This window comes from Sorghum bicolor, chromosome 7, assembly GCF_000003195.3.
Source record: "Sorghum bicolor cultivar BTx623 chromosome 7, Sorghum_bicolor_NCBIv3, whole genome shotgun sequence".
Classification (NCBI taxonomy): Eukaryota; Viridiplantae; Streptophyta; class Magnoliopsida; order Poales; family Poaceae; genus Sorghum; species Sorghum bicolor.
The window spans coordinates 591,797-618,404 of NC_012876.2; the positions used below are offsets into that span (position 1 = coordinate 591,797).

The 26,608-nt window shown below is 42.2% G+C and overlaps 2 protein-coding genes and 1 long non-coding RNA gene across 4 annotated transcripts; 2 read left to right on the forward strand and 1 right to left on the reverse strand.

The window, feature by feature from the left end:
• On the reverse strand, nt 360-4,083 carry LOC8068519 (ribosome maturation protein SBDS). Its single transcript, XM_002444831.2, has 5 exons — nt 3,618-4,083; nt 3,325-3,525; nt 1,592-1,759; nt 793-1,231; nt 360-703 (listed from the first exon to the last, which is right to left on the reverse strand). Exons 1-4 carry the CDS (start codon nt 3,879-3,881, stop codon nt 797-799), a joined length of 1,068 nt encoding a protein of 355 aa, XP_002444876.1. The 5' UTR covers nt 3,882-4,083; the 3' UTR covers nt 360-703; nt 793-796.
• Nucleotides 6,980-12,460, forward strand: LOC8068520 (GDP-mannose transporter GONST1). 2 transcript variants are annotated; one of them, XM_002443674.2, is made up of 10 exons: nt 6,980-7,208; nt 8,693-8,857; nt 9,117-9,342; nt 9,431-9,570; nt 10,172-10,301; nt 10,523-10,621; nt 10,817-10,971; nt 11,422-11,538; nt 11,725-11,822; nt 11,919-12,460. In XM_002443674.2, exons 1-10 carry the CDS (start codon nt 7,198-7,200, stop codon nt 11,975-11,977), a joined length of 1,200 nt encoding a protein of 399 aa, XP_002443719.2. In that variant the 5' UTR covers nt 6,980-7,197; the 3' UTR covers nt 11,978-12,460. The 2 variants fall into 2 exon arrangements, with proteins under 2 accessions (XP_002443719.2, XP_021319938.1); XM_021464263.1 differs by lacking the exons at nt 6,980-7,208; nt 8,693-8,857; nt 9,431-9,570 and having other exon boundaries at nt 9,204-9,342.
• LOC110437079 lies at nt 23,774-25,811 on the forward strand. Its single transcript, XR_002455162.1, has 2 exons — nt 23,774-24,030; nt 25,651-25,811. It is a non-coding gene; the product is annotated as an uncharacterized LOC110437079 (long non-coding RNA).

A 26,608-nucleotide genomic window follows, 5' to 3' on the forward strand; every position in this document is an offset into this window, starting at 1 on the left:
ATTGAATAGAATAAAATAAATATATGAATTGAACACTGTGCATGGCTACGTTTTTTTTTAGCAAACAGGCATCCATATAGCCCATAGGGGTGTATGGAACCCTTTTTTTTTTTTGCCAGTTACCGAACGCATTGCATTTAGCTGTGTCACCAGCAGCTAGAGAACTACATCACACGTCCAACCAATGTAAAAATTTCCTTTCGCAACCCCAAACGGCAAACCATGCCACAGGTTTTCTTCTAGTCTAGGTATAAAAGAGCGACCTGGCCGCCACATGTTAGATTCGCCCATCTCAAATGAACTGAACGTGTAGCAACAAGCCAACAACAAAAGGTAGGCAATGCTATAACAAAGCCAAAAACAAACAGAAAGGATGCGGATAGGTCGTATTAGCTTGATCCATCATAACAAGCAAAGTTTCTGGCGGCATAGGATGTAGTTAAAGAACAACCAACGCCCAACGAGCACCCAAGTGCCACTACCAAGTTCACCGGCTACTATACAAAGCCATCCAAGTTGGTTGCAGTTCAACAATGTGGCTAAACCATCTCATTCTAGCAATTCCTTGCATCTCACAAAACTAGGTTCACTGCTTCACTATACAGCATCAGAAAACGATCATGTGTCCTCACTACTCGCTTCCTCAGAAACAAAAACCGACTGGCAACACCTTCATGCCCTGTGCACCCATTTGTTAATCATCCTGGATAAGATGGGTAATAAGGAAAGCATTAGACAGACAGCATTATTGCCCAAACACAAGATCACATGTCAGAGGAACTTCTAACCAACCTCATCAAAAATCGTAGTCTTTAAGGTCCTTCTTGGAGTCAGCCAATTCCATCTCCACCATGCACTCCTCTTGGCTGAGAGGCGGGAGCCCATTCTTGTGGCGTGTGTAGTTGTGCTTGTGCCATCCACTCTTGCAGTGCTCTCTGTATAGCTTGTCCTCCACGAGTACATCACACTCCTTGCACCTTCTCTGCTGCTTGCCTTGTACGTTGCCCTGGCTTTCAGTAGAAATGCTCTGTTTCTGCATTGTCTCACTTATCTGAGCAACAGCATCAGGTTCCTTCACAAGAGCTGCTTGTGGCACTTCGACTCTGTCATGCTGCTCCACAGATGGGCCACTTTCTGCATGCGCTGAGACAGACAGCACTTCAACCCTCCCTTGCACATCCTTCAACCGCTCCTCACACGAGTGCAAAAGAGATGGCTCGATCTCACATACCTGTAAAACATTATCCACAGTTACATGTACTACAACAACGATAATAAGGTTCAGCCCTGAGAAGAATTTTGGTTTCAGCAAATGATTAAATCAGCACCACCAAAAAATAGAAACACTAAAATAGGTTAAGTAGACTTCAATGCTAAGTGCATCATGCAAGGAACAGTGTATTACGATCAGGCTCCTGCTTCTAATATCCACCTATTCTTCCTACAATCAGGTAGCAGACACATCCCACACAAACTGGAGCCCATGAAATTTTTTACACACTTGACTAGGCATCAAATTACATATCAAATTACCAATTCACAATCATGCGATGTAGGAATAACCACAGAAAACAAGAACCAGTACACTTACAATAGAAGGCTGAGTGCTCAATTCATCCTTTGAAATGACGGTAGCATTCCATTCGCCAATCCTCTCCATAAGGCCTGGAAAATTGGGTTTTGGTGCAGTGAACCGCACCCTCAGTGGTGCACGCTTTATGGGGAAGTGCTCTGTCAGCTTCTTGATAACTTTTAGAGCCTACAAGACCAAAGTAGCTTTAACTTACACAGCGTGCCACAAAGTAGATACCCAAAGCAGAGGACTTAAATCAATCCACAGTCAGTGTGCCACATCAGCGTACAGAGTGAGTTAGGATTACAATCGAACTAAGGCGAAAGTAGGCCAAAAGGAGGCTTCCAAGTTGTACTACTTCAAAGCTGAGTCAAAGAAAATCAGTGAGAAAAAAATAACTCAGTTGTTATCAAATGACTACTTCCGCCTTAGTTTGATTGCATATTCAACTGACATAGTAATGTCAACACATGATCTATCTGTTCCTAATCTTCGGGGTAATACTAGTCTAATAATCGCATTTGATTTGAGAAAAAATAACTAAGGTCCATCAGATTTGAGAAGATGTTTACAATCCGTAGAACAGCTTTCGGAAAACATGGCATAGGTGAAAGATACATTGTACCAGAAATAAATAGCCATGGCCTTTTGGATCCACCAATGACATCTCTAAAACTCTATATGCTCTATGAGGTTCTTGGTAACTTTTAGAAAAGAAACTTTTTTAACTAGCCAAAGTAGCATTACAAGTTTACAACAATCATCATGTTCCATATGCAGGTAATGATGACAAGTTTTTAACTACTATGCTATATAAACATACAGCCAATAATCATTCATTGAAATATACAAAATCAAAATCAAGATGTATTAGCTTGTTAGGTACAGAATTAATGACCATGTAAACCATAGCTATGATATCCTCTATGCTGTGCATGATGATGAATTCAGTGTTGTAAACCTAAAACAAAAACTCAATCGGCCACCCATCCTATTAGCAATATTGCAGCATTCCAAATTCCATAAAAAAATTTGCATCCAGCCAATTGTTAGGCCTAAACACTGAAGTGAAAATTCTATACAGAATTGTGCTACACAAACTGCTACTACTAACAGACAGTATCACCAGAAAACATTACCACCAGAAATCAGGAGTTCAGGACATATATCAAGGTAAAGGTTATAAGTTGCAACTCCACTGAGAAAAATGTGAAACGAATTCACAGCATCATTTCCTTGTTTTAATCTTAGTAATTTAGTGTAAAAAACAGAAAACTGGCTAGTTAGTGCAAAAAAAAAAGATAGATAAGAGTAACGCCTACGTATGTATGATGATGAATTCAGTGTTCTATAGTACTAAACAGCCAAACTCAATCAGTAGCCGGACCTATTAGCAATATCGCAGTGTCACCAATACTTAAAAAAAAGGAAGACACCTACCTTTTAAGGCCTAGCCAATTGTCAGGCCTAAACACTAAACAAGAAATTTTCTATAAAATTGTGCTACACAAACCGCTAAAAATAATAATCAGTAGCCCAGCCTATTAGCAATTTCAGAGCATTACCTATTCTATAGAAAATAGTAAGTCACCTATCTTTTTTACATCCAACGAATATGCTACACCCCACAGATGATGGGAACAGATTCTAGCACAAAGGAGAATAAACAAACAGCCAGCAGAATGTTCTACTCCAGTAGTGGTCATTATCTCTGAAGAAGGTAGGCATCAGGTGTCCTCTTAGGTACGTACCTGTTCCTTGGAGGTGAGGTTTGGGTCGACGGCGAAGTGTATCTCGTGCATGAGGCGCTCGATCATGGTGATGGTGTAGGGGCGGCGGGTCTCCGGGTTGATGGTCTTCTCCATGACGATGGTGGCGATGTCGCGGAACTGGCTGGAGAGCTGCGCCTCCCTCTCCTTGCCGGAGACCTGGAGCTCCCCTTTCTCCAGAATCTGCAGAAGCATCAACGAGGAGCGTCTAGTCTAGCGCGGGGGGATCGCGGATTGAATGGGGATTGGGAAAAGGGGATGGATAGGTACCCTACCTCGATGCAGATTTGGGTGAGGTCATCGGTGCCGAAGGCCTTGGTGAGGTCCTTGGACTTGGCGAGGACGCCCTTGGAGACGTTGGAGTAGACGGTGTGGGACTGGAGCACCTCGTCGATGTCCTTCTCGACGCGGGAGCGCCAGGAGAGCACCTTGTTGGGGAAGCAGGCGATCTCGAACCGCTGGCCGTGCTTCCGCAGCCGCACCACCGCCACGTTGGTGAGGCGCTTCTGCCCCACCGGCTGCACCAGCGTCCGCGACATCTCTTCCGGCGGCCGCGATGCCCCCTGCCTGACACGAACCAAGCGACCCTAACCCTAGGCAGGCAGCTGGGCTTGGGAGTTGGAAGTTCCTAGCGCGGCGGAGACGGGAGCGTGGGGGAGGAAGAAGGAGGAGGAGGAGGATTGGGGACTCGCCCGGTCCCGACGGAATGGGATTAGGGGGCTAGGGCCGGCGGCGGGGCGTCTAGACGGTTCGATTGGAACAGGCTGGGACGTACTGCCCTCTGTTGCTGATCGGCCCATGTACGCGATGTGGCCCAAGTAGCATTGAGAAGCACTCCTATAAACGGTAAATAAATTTGGTAAATTCTCTGGTCAGCACAGACTATTTCACTAGTTAAAATTTTAAATTGACAGCCTAAATTTTATAATCTTATTAAAGGTCGGATTCCATGATATTATCACACACGAATTTATCACATCGTGTTTCATTTTTTTTTTTGAGGAAAGCCACCTGGCTCATACCAGCCGCTCCTTTTACCCTAGGTTCGCTTTCGAGTTGAAGGAAGTAAATCTATTTTTATACTACTTCTGTCAAAAAAAATACAACAATAATATCTGTGTCTATTAAAATAGTTTAAGTTAGACAAAGTTTATAATAAATATGTCTTAGATCGGTTTAGGGCTTGTTTAGATTTGAAATTTTTAGCCCAAAGAGGAAAATTTTTGTGGAATTGGAGCCTGAGAACTAAATAGGGCTAAAATTTTGGGCTGCAGGGCCTGCTACTGTGCACGCACTCCCATGGAAGTCCACCAATGACGAGTGCAACTGCAACCCAAGTTGTATCAGAAAAAAATTTGTCAAACTAAACACCTAATTTTTTTCGCGTGCGTCAGACTTCTGAGCTAAAGTTCTGACCACAAAAAAAATTTACCACTTTGGCCAAAAAATTTCAAATAAGAACATAGCCTCTATGAAATATTTTATAACGAATTTTTAATATTTATTTTGTAGCATAAATGTTAGTATTTTCGTATAAAGTCAGCCAAACTTAAAAGTGTTTAATTCCTACAAAAAGAAACAATTCAAAGATAGAAGATAGAAAAAAAATACATAGTCAAATTGCGTCTCGCAAAGAGTGTCATGTTAGGTTGTTGTTTCGTGGCCAAACTAATGGATTTCCTTTAAAGCCCAATGGACAAGTATGTCTGCCAATCCGACTCTTTTCTCATAATTCCATCAATGCCACGTGGGCAAAATACTTTTTATAAATCTACAACTAAGAGAACTACAAGATACTCCCTCCGTTCCAAATTACAAGTCATTCAAAGAATCTTAGAGAGTTAAAGCATTTTTAAGTTTGACCAAAAATATAGAGAGAAATATAAAGATTGAATCTAATGATATTTGGTTGGTACCAAAAATATTATTATTTTGCTATATAAATTTGATCAAACTTGAAAAACTTTAACTCTCCAAGATTCTTAGAATGACTTATAATTTGGGACAGAGGAAGTATAAGCTAGAGTGGAGCCTTGATAGGTGAACCTAAGTGTTGGAGTCTTTCTCTCGGTCCTTGATCTTAATAGTAGCATTTCTAGACATATGGAACAAATTATATACATGTACTTAAAAGATACTCCCTCCGTTCCAAATTATAAGTCATTCCAAAAATCTTGGAGAGTCAAAGTATTTTCAAGTTTGACAAAAAATATAGAGAGAAATATAAAAATTTATGTCATAAAATGGGTACACTATGAAAATATAACTAACAAAAAATCTAATGATACTTGGTTGGTACCAAAAATGTTATTATTTTGCTATATAAATTTGGTCAAACTTAAAAAACTTTGACTCTCTATTCTTGGAATGACTTATAATTTGAGACGGATGGAGTATATTCTTATGATGAATCAAATCATGTTTATATTAAATGTAACAAATACTAAACTATTTTTGATAAAAAAGATTGTTGTAGAGTAAAAGGTGGTTTAACATAGCACTGTACTAGTTAGAAATACACTTCTTCCAAAATGAGCATTTCTTCTGTTACGGATATTTTCCGGGGTGATCTCATCTCCTCGGATTCCCTTTACGGGAGATCTATCCTAACTACGACTTCCCCCACGACGGCCTACGGGATATCACCCACGACTACGCACGTATCCGTGGAGACCGGTTCCACCTCCGTGATATCACCCACGACTCATCGTGGGCACGAGTTTACTTGGGGCGAGAGTTTCCTCTCCCCCCCCGACTGTATAAATACCCGTGATCAATGAATAAACAAACACCCCCGAGTTCATTCTATTCCTCTCTGTTCTCGTACTCTCGCATTCTACTCGTAACATCTTCTTGGAAGTACTCTGTACTGCATTATGTACACACCTCCAAATTCCACAGCGTACCTGGTGTCCGAAAACAAAAACCACATTAGGGCCTTGTTTAGTTCCAAAATATTTTGCAAAATAGATACTGTAGCTTTTTCGTTTGTATTTGACAAATATTGTCCAATCATGGACTAACTAGGCTCAAAAGATTCGTCTTGTCAATTCCGACCAAACTGTGCAATTAGTTTTTATTTTTGTCTATATTTAGTACTTCATGCATGTGTCTAAAGATTCGATGTGACGGGGTGCAAAATTTTTTTGAAGTAAACAAGGCCTAGATTGGACGAAAACGAAGCACGGACGCAACGAGGCAACAGTACCATCCGTACAAAATGTATGGAAGAACGGTTCAAATTCAAAGAGCAAAGGGAAGGAAGCATGGTCAAACTAAGGTCACGCAAAGGCTGCTCGGCAATGGCCATGTTGGATTACTCCTACTATTTGTTGGTTGTGGTCAAACCGATGGATTTTTTCGTACGAAGCCCAGCAGCTGAAGCAGGGCTACGCCGATCCGACCCTTCTCCGCCTCAATGCCACGTGGGCCAGCACACTTGTTGGCCCCACGACTCAGCGGCTGGACTGCTCTCCACCCCCGAGTTGACCCCGACAACAGGCCTGGGCGCGGGCGGGACCAGTAGTCAGCCAGCGAGTTGAGCGCTGAGCTGGAGACGGAGCCCCCGCCAGGTGGAGCCAGCGTCGCAGTCGCAGAGCCGTCCTCTCGAAGAGTACAACCAAATAGGTGAAGGGAGGCGAAGGGAACAGGTGAAGCGGGTCCGTTAGTTCCGAGTCGTCGCCCCCGCGTGCTGCTGCTGCCCGTTCCGACTTCCGGGCGCCTCCGCGGCTCCGTTCCCGGCCCGCCGCGACATTTCGTCGACCACCTCCCCGGCGGCGCCGTCCTGAGCCGTCGCCACGCGCCACGGGGGCGCCTCCCGCTTGCGCTCCCCACGCCGGCTCGGCCACCGCCGCCATGAGCTCCAGGTCAGCACCCGATCGACCTCCCTCCTTCCCTCCCTTCCCTCCCCTCACCACCCACGCGGCCCCGGCCCTTCCTTCCGCGCCAGCTTGCTAGGCCAGCTAGCCTCCAGCTCAACCACTCGCTGGCGCCCGGCCGTGCCTCGTCTCGTCTGGTAGCCGTAGCCCCCCGTGCCCGCGGTCGGCCGGCTGCTGGTTCCGTTACAGCTGGGGGAGCCTGCTGCAGCCAGCAGAAAGCCTGCAGGGCGCAGGCTGTATGTGTTTGGCCTCTCGATCGCCTCGGCTTGCTTCCGCTTGGGAATCGGACCGCTCGTGTCCTGTGTTTAACGGTTGATAGCTGCGGGTCAAATTTAGTTCCGTCTTCCGTGTGTGTGAACCCCTCAGGTCAGGTGGTGCAAATGGATTCTACCTCCCCCCACAGAAAACGACAATTGATTGCAGCTGAGCTGAGCAGTGGCCTCTCACAAGTTGCACGTTCTGTTGCTTGCTCTTGCACGTTTCAGTTTTTTTGTTTCATGGCACCGTACAGTCCCGTACCCCTCGTACTCTGATAGTAGTAACTGAAAACAAATGGAGCTAATGGCTTCGATTTTTGGTACACTTGGAGTAACTGTAGTCAAATTGGACTGTGGGACATATGGAATCAGCTTACTACTGACTAACTGTTTGCTAACTGCTCTGAACTCAAGGTTACTGCTACAGTAATTGTCTGCATCTTTATGCTGCTACCGAATGTTTTGCTTGAGGTTACTACTAACTGTTTTGGTAATGGATTACCACTAATTGTTGACAACTTGAGGTTGATGACTGCAGTTAAGAATGTTTTAGCCATGTTTGCTTAGTGAGAGTGACATCGGAGTCATCATCCAATCCAAAAATCTGGTAAATTAGTGGATTGGAAGTCAGTGACTAGCAAAATGGAAATGGATCATGCTCATGCCTCCTTTTAGTTTCAGCTATAAACAGCTTGAACCGCCCATGTACATGGAAATCGTGTGCACACCTATTCCTTTTGTATAAATAACCCAGTTTTAGAAATAGCTTGGTGATTCAGAGTTGAAGCAATGTTAGACAATTTCTGGGATCATAGTCAGCTGTTTCATTATTTTGCTTGATCCTTATGTTCAAATTTTGGTTTGACTTGATCCTTATGTTCAAAATTTAGTTTCAATATCATAACCAATGTTTTCCTAAACGCTAAACAGTAAACAGTCGGTCACCTGCCGTTTAGCCATTATTCGGGCTAAACAGTCCATTAAACGGGCTAAACGGTCAATTAAACGGACTAAACAGATGATTAAACGGAAACGGTGTACCATTGTGTAGCGTTTACACGGCGTTTAAACGGTCTAAAAGGCCGTTTAGGCGAACAGTGATCATAACTAATATAGTTCAATGTTAACAAAACACTGTGTGATGATACAGGCTTCCTGCAAACAATTCCGATTACTATTTGTTGCAACTTACAACCATTCTTTTTTGTCCTGTAGAGTCCTTCAGTTAGACGTTCCTGCAGATTCTGAAGCCTCTCCTAGGAGAAATGTACCAGGGAGTGTAAGTAGCCCACTCATGAATGGTGAAAAGGGTCTCTTACGGAATCAGAATGCAGGGTTCACTGCACTTGCAAGTCCTGTGAGGAGAGAAATTGGAAACAGGCATGTATGCGACCCTTGATTCGTGTGATTTGTTCTTTTTTTTTCTCCTTTTTCTTTCTCATATAATTTCACTGTTTACTTCACCATAGATAATTGGCTAAAACTTAGACGAAAATGTCTCCACCGATAGTTATAACTGAAAAAAAACATTCACAAACATGATCTCATCTATCTGATGAAATGTCTCCACAGCAACTGCTCTGCAAGTTAACACAATCTGCTATGTTTCTGGATACTAATGAAGTATCATGTTCTCCAGATCGTTGACAAGGTCCTTCTGTGTTGATGACAATGACTTGGAAGATGGTAAGGCCTCAAAAGAAAGGGAGAGCTCTGCACAGTCACTCAAGCTCCCAAAGATTCAGAATCAGGCTTTCCTATCTGGTCTGGCTTACTGCATATCATCATGCAGCATGATCTTAGTGAACAAATTTGTTCTATCTGGCTATGGTTTCAATGCTCCAGTATTTTTGATGCTATACCAGGTATACTACTAGTGCTTACTTTCCAATTATCATGCAACACAGTTGTGTTCCTGCCTTAAAGCATCTTTTCCATGTTCTGTTACTGCAGAACATTGTATCAGTGACCATAGTTTCTACACTATCCCTGTCCGGTGCTGTTCCAACTGAACCATTGACATGGAATCTAATCAAAGTTTGGTTGCCTGTGAATATCATCTTTGTTGGAATGCTGATCACAAGCATGTTTAGGTATGTAGCAGATCTTCAGCGTCAGTTTGGTCTGAGTACTGTTTGCTGTGCTATTTTTAGATCTTTACACCTGATTTATTATTTGTTAATGGAGTACGAAATTGTTTCTTGGCTTTAAGCAGTCATTTTATTTTTCTATGCACCTGAGTTTACCCTCTTCAGGGTAATGACTATGTATGCATCTAGTGTTTTTTCACCTTCCAGTCTAGAAATACATATCACACAAGTAGTAATGGCGGTTTTTAGAATCACTATTGAAGTTCGATATATTCTGGGTTAAAATGCTTAGGCTATTTCTCTTTTACAAAAATACCAAGGAATTTCAATTGGCTGACGGTTGATTTTGAATTTTGAAAAATGTGTTGCCTGTCTCATGAACCTACTCTATTCAGGGTCATTTATTGCCTTGTACAATGATGAACCTGAACCTTTTTGGTAGTTTTGTTGAACATTTTGTATTGATGTTTTCCATATTAGCTGTGAACGATTCTCAGTTTCTCACTCAACCTTGTACTTGTAGCAAGGAAGTTCAGACTGAAATTGGAAGCCTTTTATTAACTTATTATTTACTCCATTTCTTAACATTTTCTTTACTTTTCAGTTTGAAGTACATTAATGTTGCAATGCTGACTATACTGAAGAATGTCGCCAATGTCCTGACTGCTTCTGGGGAAACTTATTTTTTCAAGAAGCAGCATGGTACTCAAGTCTGGATTGCTCTTTTGTTGATGGTATGTCATATTCATATCGTCATATGTTAGAAAAGCATGAGGAACGAGGAGTTGATTTCCATCACAAGTGTTTTCCACCAGATAACTTTTAGTACACATGCTACTAGTTGATTGTCTGATTCACCTGCTCACTGCCAAATATCTAGTCATCTGTGAAATTTTGACTTACAATAAGTATGTGTTGACCCTTCAACACCTGAGCCATTGATATGTTTGTGCAGATAATCTCTGCAGTTGCGGGAGGAATAACAGATCTTTCATTCCATGCTGTTGGATATATCTGGCAGACCTTGAACTGTTTTCTGACGGCGTCATATTCGGTATTGCTTTCCAAGTACAAACGACAAGCTGATTAATAGTTTAGTACATGCAGTAAAATATTGAAATTTCAGTCCAACCAAATGTTTTTAGTTATTATGTCCAGCCCCTTAGATTGACACTTCAGTTTACAGGACTAGTGCATTTAGTTGCAAAGGTATTAAACCTTTATTTCAACTAATTATCTTTCCTTTCAGCTTACATTGCGGCATGTAATGGACAGTGCTAAGCAAGCCACCAAGTCTGGGAATTTGAATGAGCTTTCAATGGTGTTGCTGAATAATGTTCTTTCACTGCCATTGGGAATTATCCTTGTTCTTGGTTTGAATGAAGTGGAGTACCTTTTGGAGACGTAAGCTATTGATTCAACCTTCACTATTTTTTTTCTATCATAAACCTATGAGACTACATGCAAACTGCTGAGATCTCCATTTATTTATCAATAATCATTTTTCAATGACTTATCATTTAGTCTTCTCTGCCCTTCCTGCTTTTGTAATCCACTTTTAGGCATGTAAACATGACATGAGTCTGGTGGGACATGTATTGTTACAATTTCTGAAAACTTGATAGTAAAGCATATCCAGAGATAAGGAACAGAAACTGTACATAAACTTTTCATTCCCTTCTTAAATGAAAGGCAGAGCTCCTGCTCCATTCAAAAGATAAGAAATGGAAACTTTAACCACTAATTGATGTATCTTCTATGGTTGAACCTTTACTCCATTAGTTAGTCTCCTTCTGAATATTTACACGTTCACTCCTCCATTTTGTGGTTATGTATTTGCACCTGAATCTGCAGACCTCTCTTAAAGATGCCTGAGTTTTGGCTGGTCATCACTGCCAGTGGAGTTTTGGGGCTTGGAATCAGCTTTACTTCCATGTGGTTTCTTCATCAGACAAGTGCAACAACATATAGGTACCTAATGCATTTGATATTTGAAATATACATGTGAACACAGATAAGTTTCCATATAAAACTTTTCCAGCTCAAACTGCGAATCCATAAAGGGCCACCATTGGACTCGTCTAAAACATTGCTGCTTGTCCTCTCTATCATCATCTGTTTTCTACTTTTCTGATGCCAATATTGCTTTTAATACAGCCTTGTGGGCTCGTTAAACAAGATCCCTCTTTCCATTGCTGGAATCGTTCTCTTCAACGTTCGTACAAGCATACAGAATTCTTTGAGCATTCTGTTTGGTATGTTACATTTACAACGAGGCTAAATATATTGTTACCATTTCTCTTTTATACCATATATGACTAACGATCTCGAACACTTCACCATGCATGCAGGTCTATTAGCAGGAGTGTTTTTTGCCAGGGCCAAATTGCGAGATAACTCGCCGACCTAGTGATCATCAGGCAGGCTTTATAGTTTGTAGCAGGCAAGGCTGATAGACATCGGTGATGATCATCAGCTCAGAAACACTCCATAGAGCTAGAATTACCTCTGTGGGAAATTTGTGCAGATGCAGTGGTTGTTTCCCACCTGACTAGGCAAAGACCAAAGAGACAACACAAGCACGCAGATTGGCCTGGGACTCTACGGTTCTCCTTTTTTTCCCAACAAGTTGAGCTGGACCCCAGTCGTTGGTCTGCTGGTGGTATACGTCTTCGTTCTTGCTGTAAGATAGTACAAAACATGGATGCAACTGAATTTGAGGCACTTTGGGATGGAAAGGATGGTTAAGTCGATGTATTGTAGTTTGTAAAGTCACGGTGGCTGGATTGAAGGGGGATGTAAATTTCTGCGTGCAGCAAATTGATTGTTGTGGTTTGGTTCCATATGATTCCACCTGAGCAAGGCCAGATTTCTGGTTTTATTTTACAAGAAATGCTCTATTTCCAAGTTTTTTTGGAAGGAGGGGACCTTTTACGGTTTTTATATATACCAAAAGAAAAGTACTCTAAAAAATGCAATTCTTGCTTTTTGATAAGTCAAACAGTTTGTATTTTGACCAAAATTATATGAAAAAGTATTTTTTTTGAAAGATCCGGAAATCCAGCTTTGGATTATCATAATAAAGAGTCAGCACAACAGTAGATTACATGCGCGAGGGGCGCGACCAGCCATGGCCTAGGCCATGGAGGTTTCAATTGGTACCTAATAATGGACTATTACATAAAAGGAACAGTAGCAACTGACAAAGGTTTAAGGGCATGCCCGCCTGAAATCGACCAGAGGTAACAATCCTCTTTTATCTTGAAGAAAATGCCCCGCTCATTCCTCCTGCTATTTCTGAAAATAATTGCATTTCTTTCATTCCATAAGGTCCAAAGAGTTAGAATTGCCAAGGAGTGACCCATTTTGTTACCATTCTCTACTAGCTGCGAGAAGCAACCTTATTAACATTGACAATACCAAATTAGTATCATTAGATTAGTTATAGCATTGTCTTATGAGCCATATTGTTTTAGCAAAGAAACAATATTTTTTTTTCACAATAAATCAGCGAATAGTACTTTCAAACATGGCTTTTCAGCAAAGCAAAATTTATTTGGAAACATAAATGCTAATAATGTTTACTATAAATTTGGTTAAACTTGAGTAAACTTGACCAGCATGATTATTATAATTGTATTTTCTTTTTGTAGATGGAGGAAATACATTATGTGCCCAAAGTCCAAAAGAATCAGAAATAATACAAATGCGATTCCTTACAATGCAAGGCCTTGTTTAGTTCCAAAATTTTTTGCAAAATAAGAATAGTAGCACTTTCGTTTGTATTTGACAAATATTGTCCAATCATAAACTAACTAGGCTCAAAAGATTCGTCTCGTCAATTCCGACCAAACTGTGCAATTAGTTTTTATTTTCGTCTATATTTAATACTCCATGCATGCGTCTAAAGATTTGATGTGACGGAGAATCTGAAAAATTTTGTAAAACTTTTTAGAACTAAACAAGGCCCAAGAGAAGAGATCTACCCGATTCCAAAAGGTCCAAAACAAGAGGGAAAAATTATTGTCAGAGTAGTCATCCAACATTATTATTATGACTACTTCAGCATTACTTCAGCAATACTTTTGTCAGAGTAGAAATAACACCAAGCAGCCGGATCCTCCTTTGTGTTCTGTGTTTTTTTCCACAGGTATATTGTTCATCCCCTTTCGTGAATGCAAATCGTTTTTTTAATAATATATAATCCGACTCGTCCTCTGCATTCTGCTCCGATTCAGATGCGCCAAGGATCCGGCTGCTTGGTGTTGGTGCTTGCTATAAATCCAACTCTTCCATGATTGATTCGCGAACAAAACACAGAACGCAAAGGATGTGGTGGGTTGGATTTCTTGGAAGACCATATTGCTATGCTAGGTGATCATTAGGTCTCCCGGCGCCGCAGCCATCATGCTTCATAAACGCCGGAGAGAGGACGACCAAAACCAACACGCCGTCGTCGGCGGCGGCGGCCGGGGCAAGAGGTCACGGTGGAATCGGCAACACCTGTATCTGGTCCTGGATGACTGGGACAAGGGATTCAGCGTCCACAAGATCGACGCTGACAGCTTCGTTTCCTGCTCCGGCTCCGACTCTGACGATGACGACGACGACCACCAGGGCGTGATTGCTCGGCACCTCCCAGAGCCTCCGGCCCTGCGGTTAGAGTCACACGATGGCCATGACGAGGCAGACACCGACATGGCGTTCTCGGCCATGGGCACAAAGATCTTCGTCTTGATGAACGGGCGCTGCGGGCTCATCTACGACGCCGACACGGCCGTGCTCGCCGTCGGCGCCGGCGCGCACGCCGCCCCTGCCCAGATGCCCTGCGGCTTCGGCATCTCCGTTCACGTCGGCGATGTTCTCTTCCTGCTAACATACCGCTTCTTCGACGACCACGGGCAACACTCGTTCGAGGCGATGTCGTGGGCGCCCACCGCCGCCGCCGCCCTGGACCTGGACACTACCAAGGGCGGCTGGTCCTGGAACACTCTGCCGGCGCCGCCGCCGACGTTCACCACCAGGCAGTGCGTGGTTTCCCACGCCGTGCACCCGGACGGCCACACCATCTTCATGACCACGGCTAACAGGGACACTCCAAGCGCTCCACTGGCTACTTACTCATTCAACACCAACGAGGCTACATGGAGGTGGCATGGAGAATGTGCATTGCCATTCTTGGAACAAGGTCACTTCGACGCCGAGCTCAACGCGTGGATTGGCCTTCGTCAAGATGGCTACATATGCTCCTGCCAAGCTGTCTCTGCTGATTTTTTCAGCATGCCGCCTCTCAGAAAACACTTTGCATACATAGATCCAAACATGTATTTGGATTGCCAGACCACCAAGGAGAAGCTGTTTCGCAAAGATCCCAAGAGGTACATGAGAGCCTCTCTCACATCTATGGGCTCAGGTAGATTCTGCCTTGTCGAATGTGTGGCGTCCAAGAGAGGGCGAAAGCTCCCGCTTTTCGGAAACTATGATGGTTGTGTGCTCCATAGGACCATATTTGGTCTTAAGTACAATGACAAGGGAGAGCTCCAAACCACTGATGATCGGTCCACACGCTCCTTCATAGTGTCTAGGCATATAAGCCACTTCGCCCCTTTTGCATTCTGGATGTAGAAGCTGTCTATCTGGTTTATTTACAATTAATATACTATGTAAACCGTGACGAATTTGCAACACAAATTTATTAAGACGGCATACTAATCCATGATTAGCATATGTTTACAGTTGGCTACTCATGGACTAATTAAGTAACTAGGATGATTAGATTGGTGCAGTGGTCCATGTGCTAAGAGTACATGCCTTTAAGGGCAAAAAAACTATCTTCATCTAGTCCCATTTAATCACTTTTTACCCAAACACTATTGACTAAATGGGATAAAAAAAAGGCTTTAGCCAACTAGTCAATCAAATTGCTAAATGTGACTAAACTTCGACTTTAGTCAGGATCCCTCATATTTTAGTGATTTAGTCACTTTGGAGCCGATCGAACACCATGACTAGGGGGTTGTTTGGCACGGCTCCTCACGAAAGGCTCCTCTAGAAAAGTCAGAGCCGTTTTGGAGAAGTCATAGTAGACCTTGTTTAGTTCACCTAAAAAACCAAAAACTTTTTAAGATTCACTGTCACATCAAATCTTATGACACATGCATAAAGTATTAAATATAGACGAAAACAAAAACTAATTACAGAACCAGGTGTGCCAACTGCTTCTCTTTCCTTCCAAAGATTACCATGCATACGTGTGCACACCCATGTTCTTTAATGGATCTGCAGCTGCAGTCTGTTTGCTTTGATCTGAATGTTATGTGCAGTGAAAGTTTCTCAATCAAGAAAAAATTGCTTATGTGCTGATTTCAGAACTTGGCATTAGGAGCATGCTGATGTTGAAATTGGAGTTAACTTAACATGTGGCAGCAGCAACAAAATAGGATCTTTTTTCCACACATTCAGTTGTTGATGCTAAGGTCCCCCTTTTGGAATGCTGCATTTTTCATGTATCCTGTGCGCTGTGAAATTCCTACATTTCAAAGAGGCCCTAATGCAAGCAAGCTAGGGCCTGAATCAGTGAAAGTTTCTCAATCAAGAAAAAATTGCTTATGTGCTGATTTCAGAATTTGGCATTAGGAGCATGCTGATGTTGAAATTGGAGTTAAATTAACATGTGGCAGCAGCAACAAAATAGGATCTTTTTTCCACACATTCAGTTAGTTGTTGATGCTAAGGTCCCCCTTTTGGAATGCTGCATTTTTCCTGTATCCTGTGCGCTGTGAAATTCTTACATTTCAAAGAGGCCCTAATGCAAGCAAGCTAGGTCCTGAATCTGTGGATGGGGAGTGATTTCAAGTGATGATATTCGACCTTCTCTGAATTGTATGCCATTGACCAGTCGATGCAGCTGCAAGTATCTAATTAGAGCTAACCCCTCCCCTCCTAAAGCCTATTTATTCTCTATTTATTTTAGCTTTTCAGCCATTCGATGGGGCGAAAAAGAATGTTGGACATTGACATGATGGTGCTTCCTTTACTACTATATCGAAACGAATTTGGTTTCAGTCGCATCTTTCTACCACAACAAAATAACCTCCTGTTTTAAGGAATACCAATCTAAAAATTCTAGAGTGGTAGAACACTTTTCTGTTTCACATGGTAAGACCATAAGAGAAGCTGCTCTCTGCATGATGCATGTTTGCTTTCGTTGGTCTTTTTCTGAACTGAGGTTGCCTATCTTTAAATAATCATTTACTGTGTTTTATACAAGATCTTTGCAGGTAAACAAACAGATGTTGTCAGTTCTTTATGTTAAAAGGAACCTTTTGGGTTTATTTATTCATCTATTGGGCTCTTAATTTTTCCAGGCTCTTGAATTATTGTGGCAGAGTGCTGGCATATCCGGGGTATTTGTAGGGGATGACATGCTAAGTGAATATCACAAATGGATGATCACGAGTTCATGGGAACCATGTCATCAAGTAAAAAGAGAACAATACTAAACTGACTATATTGTATTCTTCTTGGTTTGCTGGATGGTAGCATGTATTTTTGTATTATTTGTAGATGTTGTAATATTTGCTAGCCGCACTGCCTCAAATAGAAAAAAGTTTTTTAGTGGAGATCAAGTCATTTCATCATAATTTATTGACAACTAGCATAGGGCAATATTCACATATCTCTTTATGCTTCACTTTATAATGCCCAAACCGTCTATAATGTTTTTGACATGCTTGATAATTGATATTGACAACTAGCTGGTTGGAAACCTTTCATCCAAGGAAATAAAATTTTCTTTTAAGTGGTTTTACAATTAAGGACATTTATGTCTTTCTAACTGATGGTGGCTGTTTTTACATGTATCTCACACTGACGGGTTTGTGGGAAACTATAGAACCTTAGTAGCATTAGCATGCTATAATTGGCAAACAACCTGCTGACTACCCAGTTGCATTGAGATGTTTAATTCTGGGAGGTTTCATGATTTTTACTATTCTATACAACTGAGTTTTCATTTTGTCAAGGCTATAATTATCATTTAGGTTATGGTACAAAAATATAGCTGATGAATACTAAACTTTTGGTTCGGTAAATTGGTTGTATATAGAATTCTACGCTACCTTAATTCACAAATAGAAGGAATTCAACATTTATTGCATGTTATAGAATTTATATATGTTTTTACCCGTAGCAACGCACGAGCACTCAACTAGTGAGAAAACAAACGGACGCCAATCTGGGCAGATGGCGCCTGCTGCCAGCTGCGCGGACCCTTGTGTCTTGGGTGCCCCGGTTGTGGTCACTCACTAGTGGGCCTATGTTCTAGAGTCTTCGGCGCCGCTCCTATAAAGTAGGGACCAGCCCACCCACAAGAGTCACACACTAACACACACCAGCTGTCGCTTTAGGCCTTGTTTAGTTACTTCCCAATGCTCAAAATTTTTCAAGATTTTCTATCACATCGAATCTTTAAACACATGCATAGAACATCAAATATAGACAAAAACAAAACTAGTTACACAGTTTGCTTGTAATTTGCGAGATGAATCTTTTAAATCTAGTTAGTCTATAATTGGATAATATTTGTCACATACAAACGAAAGTGCTACAATACCTATTTTCCAAAAAAAATTGAAACTAAACAAGGCCTTAGCTTTCGTTTTCTAAGCCCACGCAGGAGAGAGATCTAGACGAAAACAAAAACTAATTATAAAATTTACTTGCAATTTACGAGATGAATTTTTTTACTCTACTTAGTTCATGCTTAGACAATATTTGTCAAATACAAATGAAAGTGCTACAGTATCCGAAATCCAAAAATTTTGACAAGTAGACCAGGCCTAAGCGCGCGAGAGAGGAGGAAATGGCGGCCTCCGGGCCCTCCAGCTGCCCGGCGTACCCGAAGGTGTGTCCGTCTTCGTCGAGCGCGCCAAGCAGCACCAGCCACCGCTCCAGGAGGTCGTGGCGAGCACCGTCACGGTGGGCGAGGCCAGGCCTTCCTGGCGCTCCTGTCGCTCCAGGTCCAGGCAGGCGTCGCACTTGGCGGTGAGGTCCGCAACAGAGGCGCGCTCGAGAGCGTGGGGATCGAGCATCTCACGTTGTCGCGCTCTTCAAGGATTACGTCATCAAAGAGCTCCACCGTGAGCCGACCAGGGCGGCACACATCCGCCTCGTCCAGGCGTGTCCGAGGCTTCTGCGGGCGGACCCGGTGGTGGCAGGCGACTCCTTCAGCACGCAGGCGAGGGCCTTGGTGGAGATGATGGAGGCATTCGTGGCCCAAGCGAACGCTCACCCGCTCTACGGCCCCTACGCCACTTGAGGGTTGTCGTCGACGCCCTCGCCGCTGTTCAGAGAGCTTCCTCCACACCAGCTGCACCATCCGCCAGCAGGCCCTAGTGGTGGCGGCAGACGCCGGCACTGCGGAAAAGATCGGGATCGAGCACACCGCAGAAGACACTCCGGCGGCGGCGGCCAACAGGAGGCCGCAGCCGAGGCGAAGGACGCAGAGCACTGAAGCCTCTGCCACCGCATTCCAAAGGGGAGTTCCCAGTCGTATACTCAAGTACAACCCACACAGGAGGAGGGATAATCTTCATCTTCTGTTAGTAGTAGTCATCGTCGTTTTTCTTACATCTGTTCATAATCTACACAATGCCGGTTTGTCATCATATGAGCAGTAACATTCCTGCAACTAGTAGTCCTTGTTCTCGAATTTGAAGCCAAGTTGGTGCGATTTGTGCCTGCTGTCCGCATTTGTTTGTTTTTGTTGGGTACGTCTAGTTGTTTGGTGTGCTGCCATCATATTTTCTATGACTGTTATCATTGTTTTTTATGCGTCTGCCTTTTTATGACGTTCATTGCAGCATGCTTCTCTATCATGTACTCTCCAAATAGGGTGTTTGTGAATTTAACCTTGATGGTTTATGTTTCACTAAAATGCAATGAGCACAGACGATCTAGCCGCGGCGAGATCAAAGAATTTTATGTTTTATGATATTTTTAATTAAAGATATGGCCATAAGTTGTAAATTTTTATGCCTAACTGTGTAATAGCTAAAGTAGCTTGTGTGTACCAGTTTAATGATCATACATTGTTGGTCTACAATTCTACACATTGTTGATTTATAATTCTATACATTGTTAGAGCAGTTTCTACGTTGTTTTTATGTGGTAACAAAATTAACTTTTATTCACCAAAATACTAATTTCTATGTAATGCGATAAAAACATTTATGCGCATATTGACTACTGATTCTATGGTGTGGGTATGGGTAGTAATGGTGTTGGTTGTAATCGGCTCCCAAACCAGGAAGCATGATGTTTCAGAGAATCATGATTGTGTCGGGTGGAATATCCATCTCGTGGAGAGGTTTTTACGCAGCAATAAAAGTTATCTTTATTTATTCAACTACTAATTTATATGCAATGTAACACTAAAAATCTTTATGTGCATCTTGACTATTGATTCTATGCACCTAATCGGTCATCACGTGCCAACATTCAAATTTCAAATTTTTAAGAAGACAAGGTCGTCTCCATCTGATGTTTTTACACGGTAAGAAAATTAATTTGTATTCAACATCGACGCTAAAAACTTTCCTATGCATTTTGACCAGTGATTCTATGCATCCAATCAGTCATTACGTGTCATGATTTAAATTTTAAATTTTGAAAAACACGAGGTTGTCTCCATGTTTCTTGCTCCCACGATTTATTCGTAGACGGATGCATAAAATTATGTCTCATAATGCATAAAATTATGAATATTATTTTAAAAAAATATATTCACAACGGATCTCAAATTGTGCACAAAAATGTCAAGAGTTCATTGGTGAAAACCTTTTTTAAACCGGATATTTTACTGAGAAATTGTCATGAAAAAAGGAAGAGATTAGAGTAGAGACATGTATACAGACATGTGTCAGCCTATGTCAGCTGCTATCAGGTGTAATGTCCAGATTATGAAGAGGTTTTTATACGGTAACAAATTGATTTTAATTCACCAGGGGTCCTCACCTGCGCGTGTCATAAGCAATGGTTATCTCCATTCGTGAACCGAGGACAGGAGCAGCTTGCAACAATAGATAAAAAGAGAGGGTTTCAGTTGAAAAAGTACTAGAGAGAAAAAAAAATAAAAAACAACTAGATTGATTAAGCAATAGTTCAGGTTCCTAATGCAAAGTGCTTGTTAGCTTCTCTGCTTCCGGTAAAACTCATCAAAACTGCAGAGACTTCAAATTTGCGTAATAAATCCTAGAAAATCAAAAAAACGATGAAACAAATTTTCTTAAAACTAAATCAAATATAACTACTCAGTAGAAATTGTAAATCACATGTTGTTTTCAGTAGTCTTTTTGTTGTGCAAAAGTAGAGTCAAGAAAAAAAAGAAGAAAAAACTTGCAAAAGAAAGGATTTGGACTGCGCTTGCTAAGCTTAGCACCTGACGACCAAACCAACACAGCTGTGAATGCGTCATTGTTTAATAGGTATGCGAACTCTATTTAATAAGGGCAAACAGATAAAACTACCTCCTAATTAATCACTCATTGGTTACTGCAATTGTCCTAAACGTTAAGAATTCGAGTATATAAGTTAGTTCTACCTTTCCATTTTTTTGCGAGGTTGTAGTCCTGCAACTACATGAAATTAACAAGGAGATGAGAATTTGGCAATCATGCATACAAATAATTTCATATGCCATACTCTGAGCAACAAAGGGATGTGCCAAATGTTCGTGACATCATGGAGATTAATGACATTTGGTATCTGCCAAATAAAATCAAAGTCAGCATTGCTGTTGCATGATGCACACTTAATATTCTTTTAAAAAAAACTCTTGAGCAGGCAACATTTTTACCGGAACATGACAAAATTGTGCGAGCTTCACTCTCACATTTTCTTCAAGTGGCTGCCAAAAAAGCACAGAGCAAACCATTTATACAGCCACCATCAGCATTGAAAGGTTAAGAGGAGGCACGGAATGAAAATACAGATACAAGTTATGTAGTATACCCGTGTACTACCACATGCCAAAATATCAGACATGAGTCCAAGTGCCCAGCCAAGGGCGAAGGCATAGTATCTGTAGCTCAAATTTGAAAAAATAGTAGTTTTAGCTTAAAATTTACCATATATGCACCATCCCTGATACAAACATATGCACCCACAAAGCAAATACACCACCCTTCAATTTGCTCTGGCTTCGCCACTATGCCCAGCATATAGGTGAGAAATACAAAGATTTGTGCCAAAGAATGACATGTGTACAAGATACTCCCAAGGATGAAAAATGATAAACGAAAACATTTGGATGACTGCAGGTGGAAAATGACACATGCAAACTATGGCCGCGGCCTGGTTAGTTGGGGCTACTCACTAATCTTAAGCATGCGCCAGCATGAACTGGTGTGCCTTTACACAACTTTTTAACAGGTTTAGAGTCAATGAATTTCTAAACACGATCCTGCAAATAGCTTCTTAACCGGACAGGGCGAAGTGTGCAACATTTTAGTTGCAGCGCATAGTTTCTATAATCAAATAAGTACAATAATTCTGTCATGACACAGACGAACATCTATCATGGTTTGTTAAATATTCGAACTCTAATATACTTGGGTTAAGATGACAACAAGGTGAAAGGAATAACATTAAGTAAAAGGGAGAACAACAAATTTAGATAAAATTGGCTTTATTGAGTACTGAATCTTTCTATGAATTTAACACATTTAAACTGTCGGGCACCTAAGAATCTTTTGTTATGATTCGCTGCACTAATGATAAAATCCACTTTTATCAAAATTAGGAACACCACAAGGACCTGTGTTGCGTTGTTGTACCGATGTACAGTCATACATATGTCAAAACTGAACATTCAGAATGAGAATGAGAATGAGAAGGAGATATACATCAAAAAAAAAACTGCAAACACATGATGTATCTAAATCCATTCATGGATCAAAGATCTGCATCCTCATGGGAAAGAGTATGGAAAGGAAGAGAGAGACACCTCAGCCAGGTGCAGGACAGAGGGGACTTGATTACAGAGGGCACCCCTGCTGCAGCCTGCAGGTCAGGGTCGATTGTAGATTGGAGGACTGCTAGCATGGAGGCAATGTGAGGAATGGCGAGCAGGAAGGCAGCGACAGCAACAAAAAAAAAAACATTTTGAATTTGGCTAATGCAATGGACTTTTTTTTTTCCCTACTAATAAAATTACCTGTTCTTGCGTCGTCTGGTGCAGGGAGCGGTTTAGCGGCGACGCGCTGAATCCACCTCGCCTCCTCCCTTGTCCCGCGGTTTTTCCGCAGGTACCCAAGATCCCTTCTCGTGATCGCATTGCAAAAATCTTTTTTTTTTGTTAATCCGATTCCTCCTCGATCTGTCTTTTAATTTAATTCCGATTCTAATAACACTCAGATCAGATGCGGCGCCCATGAGGACCCGAGATCGAGTTTGCGGCTGCTTTTCTTTGCTATAAATCCAAGGCCTTTCATCATCATCAGATTGATTCGCGAACAACAGAACACAAAGGATCGTCGGAGCAGGATGATGTCTCATAAGCAGCGCCGGGGACGTGGACAGGACGACGACCGGGAGACGAACAAACGCAAGAAGAGGTCGCGGTGGAGCAAGCAGCACCTGTATCCCCGTCATTCTACTTGGCCGCCTCGGGCACAAAGATGTTCATCGTCATGAACAACCGCTGCAGTCTCGTCTATGACACTGACACCGCCGTGCTGGGTGTCGGCACTCACGCCCCTCCTCGGATGGTCTTTGGCTTCGGCATCTGCATGCCCGTCGGCGAGGTGCTCTACCTGTTATCCTACCGCCTCTCGGAGAATGACGGGCCGCAGTCGTTCGAGGCGATGTCGTCTCTGCCGTCTCCACCGCCGACGTTCACCGGCCGTCAGATCGTCGTCTCCCACGCGCTGCACCCGGACGGGTGCACCATCTTCATGACCACGGCCTACAGGGACACTCCTGGTGCTCCGGTGGGGGAAATGTCTTGCCGTTTGTGTATGCGTGCGGCAGGTTTATCTGCAGCGTCCATCTAGCCGAGGGTCCCACATCGTTTTATTTTTTTTTTATAGTCCGATGGTTTGTTGTTTCTGTGTTGTTGGGGGATCAGGCGGCGGGGTATTATCGGAATGAGAAAAGAACTGGTCTTCATCCCATCATCCATCCAGTCCACGACTTCCACCTCATCTTCCTTGTTGGCCTTCTGCTCGGTCTCCGGCTGGGAGCGGCTCTGGCAGGGGCAGGGGCGCGGCCATGTCCGCGAACGACAGGAGCAGTTGCCCGCCGCGGCGCTGCGCGCAGAACAAGGTGGACGACGCCACGGGGACGACCCTGACGCACTTTCCCCTCTCCTCCAACTATTGTTTGGCGATTGACTTAGGGTTGATGGAGCCGACGAACCAAGGTTCTGTAGGCGGAGCAGCTCCTCATGATCTCTCCTCAGAGGTAATATTGAACCATATGTATTTTCTTCGCTTATCTTGATGTGTCCTCCGAGCTCTTGCTGGGGTTGATTTCGTTTGGAGCTGTTGGGCTAGTGATTGGGCTTATGGGGGTGGCGGTGTGGGGAGATGGCGGTCGCCGCGGGCGCGGTAGCGGCCGCCGGAGCTCCGTCCACACCCTACCGCACCACGGCGAGGTGGTGGTCGGGGTGGATGGCGGTGGCGATGACTGCCGATGTTCTACTTGATCTGAAACATCGGTATCTCCTCTCTCTGGCCAATCCCTCTCTCCCAGCCCAGATCTGGTTGCTTTAGAAGGGGGGGTTCAGGGGAGGTAGGCCGGCCCAGCGGTGTGGATGGTCGTGGGGCGGCTTTAGGGTTCTAGAGGCGGTGGTGGCGGTTGGGCCAGGTCGGGGCGGGGGCGACCATGGCCGGATAATGCTGCAGAGGAAGGAGCGGTAGGGGAAGGCTAAGGCATTCACAACACCCTATGAAGAATACAAGTGAAGCAATAAGAACCTCAGAAGCAAATGTTTTTTGAAGTGTTTATGTCTATGTCCAGATCTGCTTGGGTCTTTCAAGTTTAATTGTATACTAGATATGTGTATTACAATTATAGAATTCATGTTTTATGTTCTTATTTTTTCAGTCTATAACAATTCCCTGAATTTCAATCAGCGCAAAATGCTTTATCTTATATGCTTGTAGGCATCAAGCAGGTAGTGTCAAATGCCATGGTTTGTGTGGAGTGATGCCTAAATTTTCTCTCTTCTTTGCATGTCGAGTGCAGTAACTTCTCAATTTATATTAGACATCCCAAATCATTGTTTCAAGTACTGGGATGTTCAATCTGCAATGTAGCTTCTTGATTTGATTGAGTAGATCTGTGGTCTCTAGTCAGACTTATTTGTTTAGCTTAGCTCTAAAATTTTATACTATTCCAAGTTGTGTTCACGAGAACTCTAAAATGGTTTCTGTTTGCAAGTCTGAACTAGAAATGTTTAAGGTTGCCGTGGATATCTAGTATTGTGGTTAATTTTTTTAATATTTGTTTAGCTTGTTTAAGCTCAGCAGTTTTATACTTTTTTTCATGTTGTGTTCATGAGAATTCCAAAGTGTTCTCTTTTTGCAAGTCTGAAGTATGAACGTATTATAAGACCTTTTATTTTGCGACCAACGTATTATAAGACTTGGGATGTTGCCATCGGCTGTATTTGTTGCAGGTGAACACATTTTAGAACTAGAGTATTTTCTATGATTACTCTTCATCCAGCACTAGTTTTAACCATCATGAATAGTCTGCAACAATATGTTGTGTGCAGAATTCACTATTTGCTTTGGTATTTCAGCTATGTTATTACGAGGAAAAGTACTTTCTAGTGATGGTTTGATCAATAAATTCTTGTGCACACTGATTTTGAAAGGCAGTGTTACATATGGCAATGTCAACTGTTTATTGCTTCATATCAGAAGCTAGTGTTTCATGTGCTAACTTAATTAAATAGTTACATTAGAGTGATCTTTTGCCTATTCATTCATGTAAGTTCTTTTGTAATCTCATTCCTTACGAGATTCACCACTTGGTACAGATCTAATCATCCTTGACAAGTTTTTCCATTTTTAGGGTCCCACCGAAGTACTGTCCACTGCTCACATCTTCTCTAGTGAAGTCCATCTGCACAGTTGATGGGATGTTTGAGTGGTTGAATACTGTTCAAGTAAAAAAGTTGAAGTGTAATGAAAGCTTCTAGGTACAACTAAAACAGCTATTTTACTCTCTTGTCATTCGACCTCTAAGGCCTTGTTTAGTTCCGAAAAATTTTGGATTTCGCTACTGTAGCACTTTCGTTTTTATTTGACAAATATTGTCCAATCATAAACTAACTAGGATCAAAAGATTTATCTCGCGATTTACAGATAAACTGTGTAATTAGTTTTTATTTTCGTCTATATTTAATGCTTCATGCATGTTTCACAAGATTCGATGTAACAGGGAATCTTGAAAACTTTTTGGATTTCAGGGTGAACTAAACAAGGCCTAAACATATAGAGGTTGTTTATACCTTCTGTTCACTTGCTTGCACATGCCACCTTAGACTCTCTTTGGGCCTTGTTTAGGCCTTGTTTAGATTGGAGATGAAAATTTTTTTGGGTGTCACATCGGATATGTCGGAAGGATGTCGGGAGAGATTTTTAGAAACTAATAAAAAAAATAAATTACATAGCTCGTCAGGAAACTGCAAGACAAATCTATTAAGCATAATTAATCTATCATTAGCACATATAGGTTACTGTAGCACTTAAGGCTAATCATGGAGTAACTAGGCTTAAAAGATTCGTCTCGCGATTTTCAACCAAACTGTGTAATTAGTTTATTTTTTTATCTACATTTAATGTTTCATGCATGTGTCCAAAGATTCGATGGGATGGATGAAAATTTTTTGGGTGGGTAACTAAACAGGGCCTTAGTTCCTAAAAAATTTTGTAAAATTTTTCAGATTTCCCGTCACATCGAATCTTTAGACGTATGTATGAAGTATTAAATATAGATGAAAATTAAAACTAATTACACAGTTTGGTCA

What these genes read in the sequence shown, in the direction of transcription:
- LOC8068519 (XM_002444831.2), bottom strand. Translation starts at nt 3,881, where the DNA reads ATGTCGCGGACGCTGGTGCAGCCGGTGGGGCAGAAGCGCCTCACCAAC. An exon ending in TCACCCAAATCTGCATCGAG is followed by an intron (nt 3,526 to 3,617) that starts GTAGGGTACCTA and finishes ATGCTTCTGCAG; the next exon opens with ATTCTGGAGAAAGGGGAGCT. An exon ending in ACCTCACCTCCAAGGAACAG is followed by an intron (nt 1,760 to 3,324) that starts GTACGTACCTAA and finishes TTGGTCTTGTAG; the next exon opens with GCTCTAAAAGTTATCAAGAA.
- LOC8068520 (XM_002443674.2), top strand. An exon ending in CTGATCACAAGCATGTTTAG is followed by an intron (nt 9,571 to 10,171) that starts GTATGTAGCAGA and finishes TTTACTTTTCAG; the next exon opens with TTTGAAGTACATTAATGTTG. An exon ending in ACAAGTGCAACAACATATAG is followed by an intron (nt 11,539 to 11,724) that starts GTACCTAATGCA and finishes CTTTTAATACAG; the next exon opens with CCTTGTGGGCTCGTTAAACA.